This window comes from Microtus pennsylvanicus, chromosome 18 (genome assembly GCF_037038515.1).
Source record: "Microtus pennsylvanicus isolate mMicPen1 chromosome 18, mMicPen1.hap1, whole genome shotgun sequence".
Classification (NCBI taxonomy): domain Eukaryota; kingdom Metazoa; phylum Chordata; class Mammalia; order Rodentia; family Cricetidae; genus Microtus; species Microtus pennsylvanicus.
In genome coordinates, this window is record NC_134596.1 from 3,528,817 (window position 1) to 3,541,293 (window position 12,477).

The 12,477-nt window shown below is 54.3% G+C and overlaps 1 protein-coding gene across 1 annotated transcript; it reads left to right on the plus strand.

The window, feature by feature from the left end:
• Positions 1-449: 449 nt before the first annotated feature.
• Positions 450-12,131, plus strand: Bcat2 (branched chain amino acid transaminase 2). The gene is made up of 11 exons (XM_075952356.1): positions 450-710; positions 5,914-5,988; positions 6,236-6,439; positions 8,030-8,140; positions 8,227-8,346; positions 8,534-8,697; positions 10,339-10,481; positions 10,641-10,726; positions 10,870-11,010; positions 11,082-11,156; positions 11,746-12,131. Exons 1-11 carry the CDS (start codon positions 687-689, stop codon positions 11,782-11,784), a joined length of 1,182 nt encoding a protein of 393 aa, XP_075808471.1. The 5' UTR covers positions 450-686; the 3' UTR covers positions 11,785-12,131.
• The last annotated feature ends 346 nt before the right edge of the window (positions 12,132-12,477 follow it).

Consider the following 12,477-nt stretch of genomic DNA (forward strand, 5'->3'; position numbering starts at 1 on the left):
TTATTTTATGCGTATGAGCATATTGCCTGCATGCATGTAAGCTTACCATGTGCATGCCTCGTGTCTGTGGAGTTGAGAAGAGGTCCACAGATCCCTTGGAACTGGAGTTACAGTTGTGAGCCACTGTGTGGGTGCTGGGAACCAAACCCAGTGCTCCGGAAGAGCAGCCAGTGTTTCTGACTGAGCCCTCTTTCTTTTGACATTGTCTCACTATATATAGCCCTGACTGGTCTGGACCAGGACGGGCTTGAACTCACAGAAATCCTCCTGCCTGTGCCTCCGAAGTGGTAGAGTTAAAGGCGTACTCCATCACACCCAGCAATATATTTTTTTTTTAAAAAAAGGAGATGTTACTTGGGTGGTTAGAGCGCTTTCCTAACATACGTGAGGCCAAGGGTTTAGTACCCAAGTACTGCAAAAGCAAACGGAGCCAAAGCTTGCCTGGCTGGGGCCGAGCAGGGCCGGATGGAGGCCAGGAGGGAGCGAGTGCATGCCAGTTCTGGACTGTTCCAGCCTATGTTCTCTGCAGCAGACCTGGGTCCTCGAGGTCCTATACTCAGAAAGGCCTGGCTGAAGTGAGGCCCGCAGAGAGCAGCCATGTGCGGGAGGGGGAGTGAGCAGGGCGGGGCCGGAATGCCTTTACCAGGCCGCGCCCCAGGCGGGCACAGTTACGGTCTGCACGGATCATGGCCGCAGCGGTTCTACGGCAGGTGGGTGCGTGGCGGACCAGCGCTGGGGCCTCTGGGGATCCCGATGGGGGGCACACTTCCGGATGGACCACCGGTGTGCAGCCTTTCCGACTGGGCGTCTTTCCTCTGTGCCTCGGGTTCCGCTGCGGGACGCAGAGGCGGATGGGGCCCCTTGGAAAGCAGCACCGGCCTTTAACGGGCGGCAGCGCGGGTAGACACGGGTGGGGTGCGGGAGGTACCTGACGCGAGGATCCGTGGACCGGGAGGTCGGAAGTGAGGAGCATGTAGGAGGGCATGGGAGAAGCACAGGGTGGACTGGGTGTGAGGAAGTTTTGGCTGGGGCGTGCAGCCTGCGGGTTTTCAGGGCCGGTCCTCTTGTGTTTCATTAGACGAGGGGCCCCGAACCTCGGGGACTTGGCGTATAACTAGCCAGAGTCTTGGCTGGGAACTGGACCCAAGATCTTATTTCTTGGAACAAAGAACACATAAAGACGTGTGTAGTGTCTGTCTGAGGCTCTGTACGTGGTTTGGTAATCTGTATGTCAAAATGACATAGATCTCCAGACAACAGTACCCAGTGCTTACAGAAGGTGCCAAGCAGCAGAGTTTTGGAGTCAAGATCTTAAGAAAACATGATTTACAAGTGAGGACGTAAACAGTTGGGCCATACATAACTTCGGGGAAATGTTTGCTGGTAGCTGCCCTGACTCTCTGATGCTCTCAGTCCAGACTTATGAATTCCTGAACAGACCTGTACATCTCCCGGTTCTAGAGACAGACATGTTGTAGACAGACACTGTCTTGGGCTATGACAGGATAGCAATCTAGGTTTTGATCGTGTGGTGGCCTTGGATGGTACAACTTTGCCATCTTGGGCCAGTCCCCGTTCTAATGGGACAGATCTGAGTTCTGAGGAAGAAGGCAGTTTTCAGAGCTAGGAGTGCCCAGTGGTGAGTGCCCACATGGGGAAATCCGGAGTATAAGGGAAACATTACTGGCTGGGGCCTGGCAAGGACTATCTTGCAGGGACTAGTTAGTCTAGATTGACATTGGAGCAATTCTTGGGTCTGAAAGAAACAGCCCCGAGACTTGCCAAGGACAATCCTAGGCTGTAGAGGGAAAACAGCCCTATGTTAGAACAGCATGTGGCACAGGGACAGTCCTGAGGTGACAGGTTGTAATACAGAGAGCACTGGATTTGTGCAAGTCTGATGGAAGTCCAGGCTGCACTCAGAGCATCCCGGGGCTACGAGAAGACTGTGCTGGGATTTGGTAGAGAGTGCAGGGACAGTTACCTGAGTCAGGACAGCACTGTACAGTGATCCTAGTCCTTCGCTGCCCTGTGAGGGAGGACGGAGCTGTGACAAGACCAAGACCAGCCCTGATCTTTGACAGACACCTGGGCTGTGTTGGGTTCAGCAGTTCAGAGCTTTCTGGGACATGAAGGGAACACCACCATGTCACACAGAACCCTGCCCCGCACACTCCCCTATATTCCCCTTTAATTTCTTTGCTTTGTCTTTCTTTCTTCCCTCCTTCCTTTCTTTTTTTCGAGACAGGGTTTCTCTATAGCTTTGGAGCCTGTCCTGAAACTAGCTCTCGTAGACCAGGCTGGCCCCAAACTCAGAGATCTGCCTGCCTCTGCCTCCCGAGGGCTGGGATTAAAGGCATGCGCCACCACAGGCTCCCCTTCAATTTCTTAACTCAGCTTAACCGTTTACACTTCATCCCTGTAGCCCACCTGCCATTTTAGTGCCCCCTTCGGGCTTAAATCCCATAGTGTAGGTAGGGGCGGGCTTTCTTTGAGCCAAGAGAAGAATGCTGGCCTTTGAATTGCCTCAGGAAGGTGAAGGTGGCACTTCATTGTCACCAAGGCTCTGTGGCCAGTTCAGACATGATCTCTGAACCATGTCCCAGGCTGTGTGATGTTTCTCTATCTGCTTTTTCCTGGATCTCTTTAGCTCAGTCCAGGCTCGAACTTAGATCTTCCTGCCTCAGCCTCCAGAGTCCTGTGACTATAGGTGTGCACCATCAAACACAGCTTAGAGGTTTTTTTTTGCCTGGCTCCCTGCTTCTCCCTCTTCCCCTAGTGTTGCTCACCTGCCCCGTTATGTTTTTATTTATTTGGTATGTGAATCTGTGTGGGGTCATGGTGCCTGTGTGGCGGTCAGGATAATGAGTTGGTTGGTTCTGTCCTTCAGTTGGCTACAAGTGGGTCCCAGGTATTAAACTCAGGTCCTCAGGCTGTGGACAGGTGGTGCCTCCATTTCTTTTCTCTTTCCTTTTTCTTTTCTTTCTTTCTTTCTTTCTTTCTTTCTTTCTTTCTTTCTTTCTTTTTTTTTTGAAACAGGGTTTCTCTATGTAGACCAGGCTGGCTTTGAATTCAGAGCTCTGCATGTCTTTGTCTCTCCAGTGCAGGGAGTAAAGGTGTTCACTACCATATCCGATTCCATCTCATTATTATTAAAATAGAGTCTTATGGCCAGATGGTGGTGGCGCATGCCTTTAATCCCAGCACTCAGGAGGCAGAGGCAGGTGGATCTCTGTGAGTTCAAGGCTAGCCTGGTCTGCAGGAGCTAGTTCCAGGACAGCCAGGATTGTTACACAGAGAAACCCTGCCTTGAAAACACAAAACAAAAACAAACAAAAAGATAGGGTTTTATATAAACCAGGCTGGCCTCAATCTTACTACAAATTCAAGGATGGCCTTGGATTGCTGACCTTCCTTTCTCTACCTCCCCGGTGCTAGAATTGCAGGGTATGTGTGCTGCCAGAGATATAAACCCAAGGGCTCCAGCATCCTAGGCAAGCATTCTACCAACTGAATAGCCCCAGCCCCAAGGGCTCCAGCATCCCAGGCAAGCATTCTACCAACTGAATAGCCCCAGCCCCAAGGGCTCCAGCATCCCAGGCAAGCATTCTACCAACCGAATAACCCCCAGCCCCAAGGGCTCCAGCATCCCAGGCAAGCATTCTACCAACCGAATAACCCCCAACCTCAAGGGCTCCAGCATCCCAGGCAAGCATTCTACCAACCGAATAACCCCCAACCTCAAGGGCTCCAGCATCCCAGGCAAGCATCTACCAACCGAATAACCCCCAACCTCAAGGGCTCCAGCATCCCAGGCAAGCATTCTACCAACCGAATAACCCCAGCTCCATTTTTTTCTCCCCTTCATCTCTGTATCTCTTTCCCGCATTGCTCAGCTTCTCCGGCTCACTGTATTAAACAAAAACATTTTTTTTGTTGCCTCCATGCTGGCTGCCCTGCCCAGGGTGGCTGTCTTTCCCCATACTATGAGTGTCTGGTGCATGGTGGCAGTGTTGGGCAAGCTTCATGTCACCATCCTGAGACACAGGAGGGTTTGCCGCTCTCAGATCACCCAGAAGCCCTCAGTCGCCACACCGTGACTATGGGCTGGAGCTATGGGCACAGTTGGTAAATACTTGCTGCCTGATCATGAAAGCCTGAGTTTAATCCATGGAACCCGGTCGGTGGGAGGGGGGGAGTGCAGTGACTCCCTCTTAAAATATCATTGTTGGCAAGGCAGAGACTGGAGGGTCCCTGAGCCAAATTGGTAAACTCCAGAACACAATCATATTCCTTGTCAAAAAAAACAGGATGGGTTGTGGGGTGGGGTGGCAAACACCTTTGATCCCAGCACTCAGGAGGCAGAGGCTGGTGGATCTCAGAGTTCAAGGCCAGCCTGGTCAACAGCGAGTTTCAGAACAGCCAGGACTAGGTAGTAAGACCTTGTCTCAAAACAAACAAACAAACAAACAAAAAGCAGAATGGGGGGCTGGAGAGATGGCAGTGGCTAAGCACACTGCCTGCTCTTCCAGAGGACCCAGGTTCAACTCCCAGCACCCACATGGCAGCTCATAGCTGTCTGTAACGCCAGTTCCATGGGATCTGATCCCCTCACACAGACACATAAAAACAAACAACAAACAAAAACCAGGCTGGACATCACCTGAGGAATGACATCTGAGTTTAGCCTCCGTACGCACGTCCACAGATGTCCATATGCACCCTCACATGGTGCACCACGTGCATGCACACACGCACACGCACACGCACACACACACACACACACACACACAGTCATCTTCTCTGAGCCAGGTGTCACCACACACGCCTGTCATCCCAGCTCGTGCAGGGTCTAAGGCAGGAAAATCCTGACTTCAAGTCTGGACTACAGAGTGAGTTTGAGGGCAGTAGGCACCTTAGTGAGACCCTGTCTCGACCCCTCCCCTCAAAAAAAAATACAAAAAAAAGTACTTCCTGGCCCAGACTCATCCACATGACATCCAAGACTCACCTACTGACCGCTGGCCTTTGCTGGATGCCCCCATCTTACCGGCCACCATCAGCTCTCCCAGCAGGAACAGGCTATTATCCTTCCTGTCTTCCTCAAACCCAGGACCCGGATGCTTCTCTGTGGCCTGCAGAGAAAAGCTTGAGGTCAGAAGTCAACAAGAAGGGGCCTCCTGTTACACAACTAGTTCTGTAGGCCATGCAGCTTCAGTGAGGGTCTGCAGGGATGTGTGCCCTTCAGCCATTGACAGTGACAAGCACGGCGTGGCTGCCCATGTAAGGGCGTTCCAGCCGTGTGGCTGGGCTGTAGCCGTGCCAGCCAGTGACACATTCCTAAAGAGTAAGCACTGGGACCCCTCGCGGGAGGGAGGAGGGCTGGAATCTGGCACCTGTGGGCCTGAGGGAAGAAGATTAAGGAGGAGAACCACTGGGTCTGAGGGACGAGAGCAGGAGTCTGGGGCTCTGGGTTTAATGGAGAAGCGCATGGCCTTTACACCTAGGCCTGAGGGAGGAGGTTTGGGGTCTGGGCTGCTCTAAGGAGGACCTATCCTTTTCTAACTCTCATCAGATTTTGGACCCCCCAAGCCAGGAGTGTCCCCTTACCTGCTCACTGTCCCTGGTCGTTGTCTAAGCTGGTAACAAGCTGTGATCAAAGGTCTCTAGCAGAAGGCACGCCCCTGTCGACTTTGCCCTGCATGGTGGAGGGGCGGGAGCTGACTTTGCTCTTTCTGGGGATAGTCATCCCAGTGGGGACGTGGGCCGAGCACAGGGTCTGTCTAGAATGCGCTGGGACTGTGACAGAGCCAACCTCATGGGCCTCCCCAGCCAGAGGTGGCAGCTGGGTGCCAGGTTGCCTGCTCTTCCTGGCTCTTTCCTTGGTCATATTTACTTCTCTTGCCATCCCAGGTCCAGGCCCCAAAACTTCTCCCTGTCTCCTGGTTTCTGTGTGGGCCCAGAAGATGTGTGTCTTCCAACTTCAAGGTAAAGGGGGCCCTGAGTGTAGGGGAGGAAGCCTGGGTCTGTCCACTGTTCTGGAGGGAGGCCAGGTCTCCTCTCTCTCTGGCTTAGTCGTCTGCTCCCAGGTGTTGTAAAGAGATAATGCCGCATCGCTCAGAAAGCTCGTGGAGCTTGGTCCTCTGTGGGACCGAGGCCGGGGCCGTGGAAGCTCTCGTCTCAGGCTGGGGACTTCAGGCTGCTGAGCTGCTGTCTGGTTGTTGCTTCCTCTCAGGCTGCAGACCTCCAGGTTCAGGTGACCAGGGAGCCACAGAAGAAGCCAGGCCCCAGCCAGCCATTGCTGTTTGGAAAGACATTCACAGACCACATGCTGATGGTGGAGTGGACCAAGAAGACAGGCTGGAGCCGGCCAAGGATCCAGCCCTTCCAGAACCTCACGCTGCACCCGGCCTGTTCGGCCCTGCACTACTCTCTGCAGGTGGGACCGGCTGCCCCTGTCGGCCACCCCGCTGCCTCTCTGCCCTGCCGTGTGCCTGCCCGACTTCATCTCTCTGGGACTTTGCATGCTCCGTCCTTTGTGGGTCTGTCATCTTTTCCTGAGATCACCTGTGCTCTGGGACCTAGACTAGGTGACAGTCGCTTCCTGGGATGAGCAGATCTTGGCTTTGTTGGAACTCTGTGCTCTGAAAGAAAGTGGGATTCCCCTGGCAAAGAAGAGGAGGGACAGCTCCTGCAGACAGAGGGGCTCGGTTGGCAGACACTGGAGTCTCCGTGTGGCCCAGGAGGCCTAGGATGCCATCAGGGCCACAGCGATGAGGACCTTTGGAGGAGTCTGAACAGGGACTGACCGAGCCTGGATATAATAAGACTGCCTCAGGCCCTGTGGGAAGTAATATAATTCCAGCACTCAGGAGGTTGAGGCAGGAGGCTAGCCAGGGCTATAGAATGAGACCCTAAGCTGTTGTTGAAAGACTAGCAACCTGACTTCCTGTGGCGCTCCTTCCGGAGCCTTGCCCATCTTTCTGCAGCACGGTTTCTGTTGACAGAGGCCTCCTTAGATGGTCCCCTGATGTCGGACATCTGGCTTCTTTTCATCCCTGAGACATGATAAGGAATGCTGCAATAATAGCCAATATCGCTTTCTCTGAATGCAAGTGTGTGTGCCCAGTTTCCAGTCCTAGTGAGTCAAAGGGCAGGTGTGACATTTTGAGCAGTGTTACTAAACTATTCTCTGTAACGTGTATCGGTTTCCACACTCACCGCCCCAGCCTGTTCCTCAGAAAGAAGCCTTGCCAAACTGCTCGAGTTCTTCCAGTCGCCGAAGAGCTTTTTTAAGTTCTCAGAATGATTTCCCCCTGATTGTGTGTGAAGTCTGGGATTGACATAGTGTCTTTCTCCATTGTTCTCCATCCTGGTTTTGAGGCAGGATCTTTTTTGTTTGTTTGTTTTTTTGTATTCCAAACAGGTTTCTCTGTGTAGCTTTGGAGTCTGTCCTGGAACTTTCTTTGTAGACCAGGCTGGCCTCGAACTCACAGAGATCCACCTGTCTCTGCTTCCCAAGTGCTGGAATTAAAGGTGTGTGCCACCACTGCCCGGCCTATTTATTTTTATTTTATATGTATGCGTTTTTGTGTATTGCTGTGCATGCAGTCCCTGCAGAGGCCAGAAGAGGGCACCCAATCCCTTGGAGCTGGAGTTAGTGATTGTGAGTCTCCATGGAGGGCCTAGAAATGGAACCTGGTTCCACTGGAAGAGCTGCTGAGCTCCTAACCACTGGGACATTGTTCCAGCTCCCTAGGATAGACTTTAAAAACTATGCAGGAGAACTTTGTATATTAAATGAGCTTTTGTTTCCTTGCATGGGGTGAGGAGACAGGACCTCACCCTATGGGCCAGGCTCCTCCTGCGGTTCTCCTCCTGCGTAGTTGAGTGAAAAGGCTTGACCTCCACGGCTGCCTTGCCTGTGCTTTCTGAAGTCTCCATGCCTTTCTCCGTCTCCATTTGTCTCTTGCTATCTGGATGCTGAGGGACCCAGCCCTGAGCACCTCTCCCCCGCCTGTCCCTGCAGCTCTTTGAGGGCCTGAAAGCATACAAAGGCAGAGACCAGCAGGTACGCCTCTTCCGGCCGTGGCTCAACATGGACAGGATGCTACGTTCTGCAAGGCGCCTCTGCTTGCCAGTGAGTGTCCAGTCTGCCCTGGAAGGAGAGAGGGTAGAGGGTGGCTGAGCGAATCTGGAGCCCTGACTCCTACGGGATCCACCCAGGACTTTGACAAGCAGGAGCTGTTGGAGTGCATCCGCCGGCTCATTGAAGTGGACAAAGACTGGGTTCCCGACAGCCATGGAAGCAGCCTCTACGTGCGGCCCGTGCTGATCGGGAATGAGGTGGGCATTGCCGTGGGAGCTGCTGGTGTGGGGCCCTTCATATCAGCATTGGCATCAGGGGAACGCAGAGGCTGAGCCTGCACCCCAGGCTCTGAGGGAAGGGGGTGGGCCTAGAGCTCCGAGTCTAAGGGAGGAGGAGGCTGGAGTGTGGACCCTTGGTCTGACGCTGTCCCTATGCCCATCATAGCCCTCGCTGGGTGTCGGCCTGGTCACACAAGCCCTCCTGTATGTCATTCTTTGCCCCGTGAGCTCCTACTTCCCTGGAGACTCCATGACCCCTGTCTCCCTCCTGGCTGACCCCACGTTCATCAGAGCCTGGATGGGTGGGGTCGGTGACTACAAGGTCGGGGGGTAAGTAGTTCCCCACATCCGTAAGTAGCTGTGGAAGGGTGCTGTGGCAGGGTGAGCTGTACCCCGCATGCAGCCATCGTTCTCCACATGCTTCTTGTTTGGGGCCGGGCCTGGTTCTGGCTTGGAGAGCCATTGTCACTGGCTCTGTGGTTGGGCCCTGGGCTTTGTGTCCTGTGTCTGACACTAACCGTGAAAGGAGCATGGGATGCATTCTCACGGCAAAGGAGCTCAGAGATGGGAGGGTCAGCCAGAAGGTCGAGCCCCTCGAAACCTCTAGAAAGCAAGATTTCCTTAGCTCTTCCTTCTGTTCCCTGGTACCTGTGCTGGGTGGAATCTCCATTTATAGCTCCCTGCATTCCTGGGGCCTCAGTCCCTTTGCGTCATGACCCTCTGGACCCACCGTGCTGTGTTGCTGAAAGCCAGCAAACGTGGCTGAGTCTCCTGAGGTCAGGTCAGGTGCTGGCTACTGGCATATTGGAATGAGGAAATGTGGCCACACAGGCAGGGTACTCAGGTCCTCTCAGAACCTCCTGAGGTCTTCCTGGTGTCAGGCCCTGTGTTGGCTGCAGCTGGTACACAGATAAGGCCAAGCCAGTCCCACCCCCCGAGGGCTGCTGGGAACTCTAGTGAGGGTTCACAGAGTCCTGTGGAAGCTCCATGTAAGAGGTGACACTTCATTTGTGGTTTCTTGGCTATAGCGGTAGTAAGAGAAGCCAGGCATGGTGGCATATGGCCATGTATGCTATGTAGTCATCGTACCTCAGTCGGCTGAGGCAGGAGGACTATACAAGGAAGCTAGCGGGCAAGGATCAGCAGTAGAGCCCCTGCCTCGTATCCCCCAGAGAGGGGTTGGAGAGAGAGTTCAGCAATAGAGTATTTACCTAGCATGCGGGCAGTCCTGAGTTCAAACCCCGCTATCCTATCACTTTCTAACTCTGGGCCCTCATAAATGGGCTGGCGGGACAGGATCACGATTGGCACAAGGGAGACAGACAAGACCAGCTTTTGCACAAGGCTCAGAACGTGGCTTGGGCTCCTGTCCTGAGACAGTGGGAGCCCTGGGTGACGTAAGAGGTGAAGCCTGGGGTGGGTGACACACTGCAGGTCAAAACAGGGCAGAAACCAGTGTGGGGGTGCACAGCTGTAACCCCAGCACCTGGGAGGTCAGGAACTCAAGACTAACTTCAGCTCATTGTGCTTTGGAGACCAACTTCTGCTACCAGAGACCCTGGCCCCAGACCAGCTGGGTGTGGTGACAGCCTTTAATCCCAGCAATGCAGAGGCAGAGTCAGCCTGGGCTACAGAGTGAGTTCCAGGACAGCTAGGGATACACAGAGAAACCCTGCATCAAAATACACAAAACCAAAAACGGAGAGTAGAGTAAAGTGAGCCAAACCACCGGCATCACCGTGCCTGTAGTTTTAGGACTTATTGGTGGGGAGAGGAAAGACTGAGAGGCAGGAAAGGGGGCACACCAGCCCCACAGGGCCCTAATTTTGACCCCAACTGCTAGCTAAGAATTCTGTCTTGTGGATGTGGGAACCCTCCCGGGAGGGCTGTGGGCTGGGAAGGAGACTCCTCCTTGGCTGTGTTTGGGGAGTATGGAGGGTCTCTGCCCAGTCTGACCAGGCTGCCCTCTAGGAATTATGGGCCCACTGTGGCCCTGCAGCAAGAAGCCCAGAAGAAGGGCTGCGAGCAAGTCCTCTGGCTGTACGGGCCGGACCACCAGCTCACCGAGGTGGGCACCATGAACATCTTCGTCTACTGGACTCACAAGGACGGGGGTGAGCCTACCCATGACCCAACCCACACCCTGTATGATGTCCTGCCCAATTCCTACTGGGTTGCAAGGTTGCAGGGTCCTGAGCAGGTTGCTTCTAAGAGAAAGAGAAGGTCATTTAAGGGTGGGAGGCAGTGACACCCATCTGTCATCCCTGACTTAGTACTGGAGCTGGCAACCCCCCCACTGGATGGCATCATTCTGCCTGGAGTGGTTCGACAAAGCCTGCTGGACCTGGCTAGGACCTGGGTAAGGCCTGTGTGGCACCTGCCCCTCTTCTCTGGGTCCGTCTGTGGACCTGTCTTTCCCAGCAGCCTTAGGGGGGCAGTGATGCTGGTCTGCAGCAGGGCGGGACTCCCGGGACTGAGAGTTTCTGCCCCCTTGTTGTGCAGGGTGAGTTCCGCGTGGCAGAGCGCAAGGTCACCATGGAGGAACTGAAGCGGGCGCTGGAGGAGGGCCGCGTGCGGGAAGTCTTTGGCTCAGGCACCGCTTGTCAGGTCTGCCCAGTGCATCAAATCCTGTACGAAGGCAAGGTGAGCCGGAGCTGCCAGAGTAGGTGGGAGAGAAAGGGGGAGTGCCCATCCTCACGGCTTCTTTGCCTCAGCAACTCCACATTCCCACCATGGAGAACGGGCCGGAGCTCATCCTGCGCTTCCAGAAGGAGTTGAAGGCTATTCAGGTGAGCTTGGGATTGGCAACGCTGATAATGGGTCCTGCCCCCTCCTCCAATGCCTGTGGCCAGAAGCACGGGCATTTTCCGTGCTTCAGGAGACTTAGGCCCCTTTCCTCGAATCTCTGTGGCTCTGCGTCTGAAGAGAGAACCTCTGTTTTCATGAGCCTTGGGGCCACTGGCCACAAAAATGAGCCTCCCACAACTCCCTAGGGCCATGGGCTGCCCCTTTGGCGTAATAAGCCTTCCTCCCAAAAGTCTCTGGAGCATTCCCATTCTTGTGAGCCAAGAGAGCTTCCAAAAGACCTCTGGGCTCATTTCCCGATGAACTGGACCCGAGGTGACTGAGTATCCTGGCCCCGTGTTGGCGCCTAACACTCCATAGTGAGCTGAAAATGCCTTTTCCCAAGCGCCTTCAAGGCTGTGCAACTCCCTGCCTTGCTGTCCTTCTGGACTTGTGGGCGGGCCTCCGGGTCTAGGACTACACTTCCCATAAGGCCCTGGGGCTCAGCTCCGTGAGCTGTGAGTTGCGACGTTCCGGGACGTGCTGGGAGTTTGTAGTGCAGCTGCCTGAAAGCAGCAACTCGGTTGTCTGCAGTACGGAGCCAGTGCCCACGATTGGATGTTTCCGGTGTGACGCAGCCGGCTGTGCCTTCACGGGTTGGATCCGCGGGTCTGTAGCATCCAATCCAGCGTCCTCGCCTCCCAAAGACTCATGAGCAGTGCAATAAAGGTCTGGCCGGACACCTGGGTCTCTGGCGCCCTCACGTGGCCGCTGTGCTCCAAAGCCTTAAGGGCGGGACCCGGACTATTTGAAGCCCGCCTCAAGTGTTGGGTCTCAGGGTTGAGCTCCCCAGCTGCTCCGAAGGGGGACCTTGGCATATTCTCTATCTCCGTTCTCAGGCCGGATCCCCCGTGCTCTCCATGATGCATTTTTCCCTCTCTGTACGTGCTGCAATTTTGAAATAAAATGCCAAAGAACAAGACATTGTCCTGTTCAAAGCGCCGCCCTGGGATCCTGGGGGTTCAGCACATTTCATCATCAGGGACCCAGCTTGGAGGCGTCTCTGACCTGAGGGTTCCTTCTGTACTTTAGTATCGAAGCCCACTTACTGAATTCTCCCTGCACTCCTGTCTTGGGTGTAGCCTCATAGTAGTCTCACGGGATCTCTTAGGATCTTTTCCCTTCTTGTAGGACATTGGGTGCCCAAACTGTCTGGGATGGGCGCTGGGGCTGAAGAAATGTCAGATTAAGAGGAATAGAGACAGAAAACCTAGGACAGATTGAGTTTATTTTCAGCCAGTAGATATACTAATTCCAGTCAAAGGC

Coding starts and splice junctions, on each gene's coding strand:
- Bcat2 (XM_075952356.1), top strand. CDS start 687: ATGGCCGCAGCGGTTCTACGGCAG. Junction 10,482..10,640: donor CTGGACTCACAAGGACGGGG/GTGAGCCTACCC, acceptor TCCCTGACTTAG/TACTGGAGCTGGCAACCCCC. Junction 11,157..11,745: donor AGGAGTTGAAGGCTATTCAG/GTGAGCTTGGGA, acceptor GGTTGTCTGCAG/TACGGAGCCAGTGCCCACGA.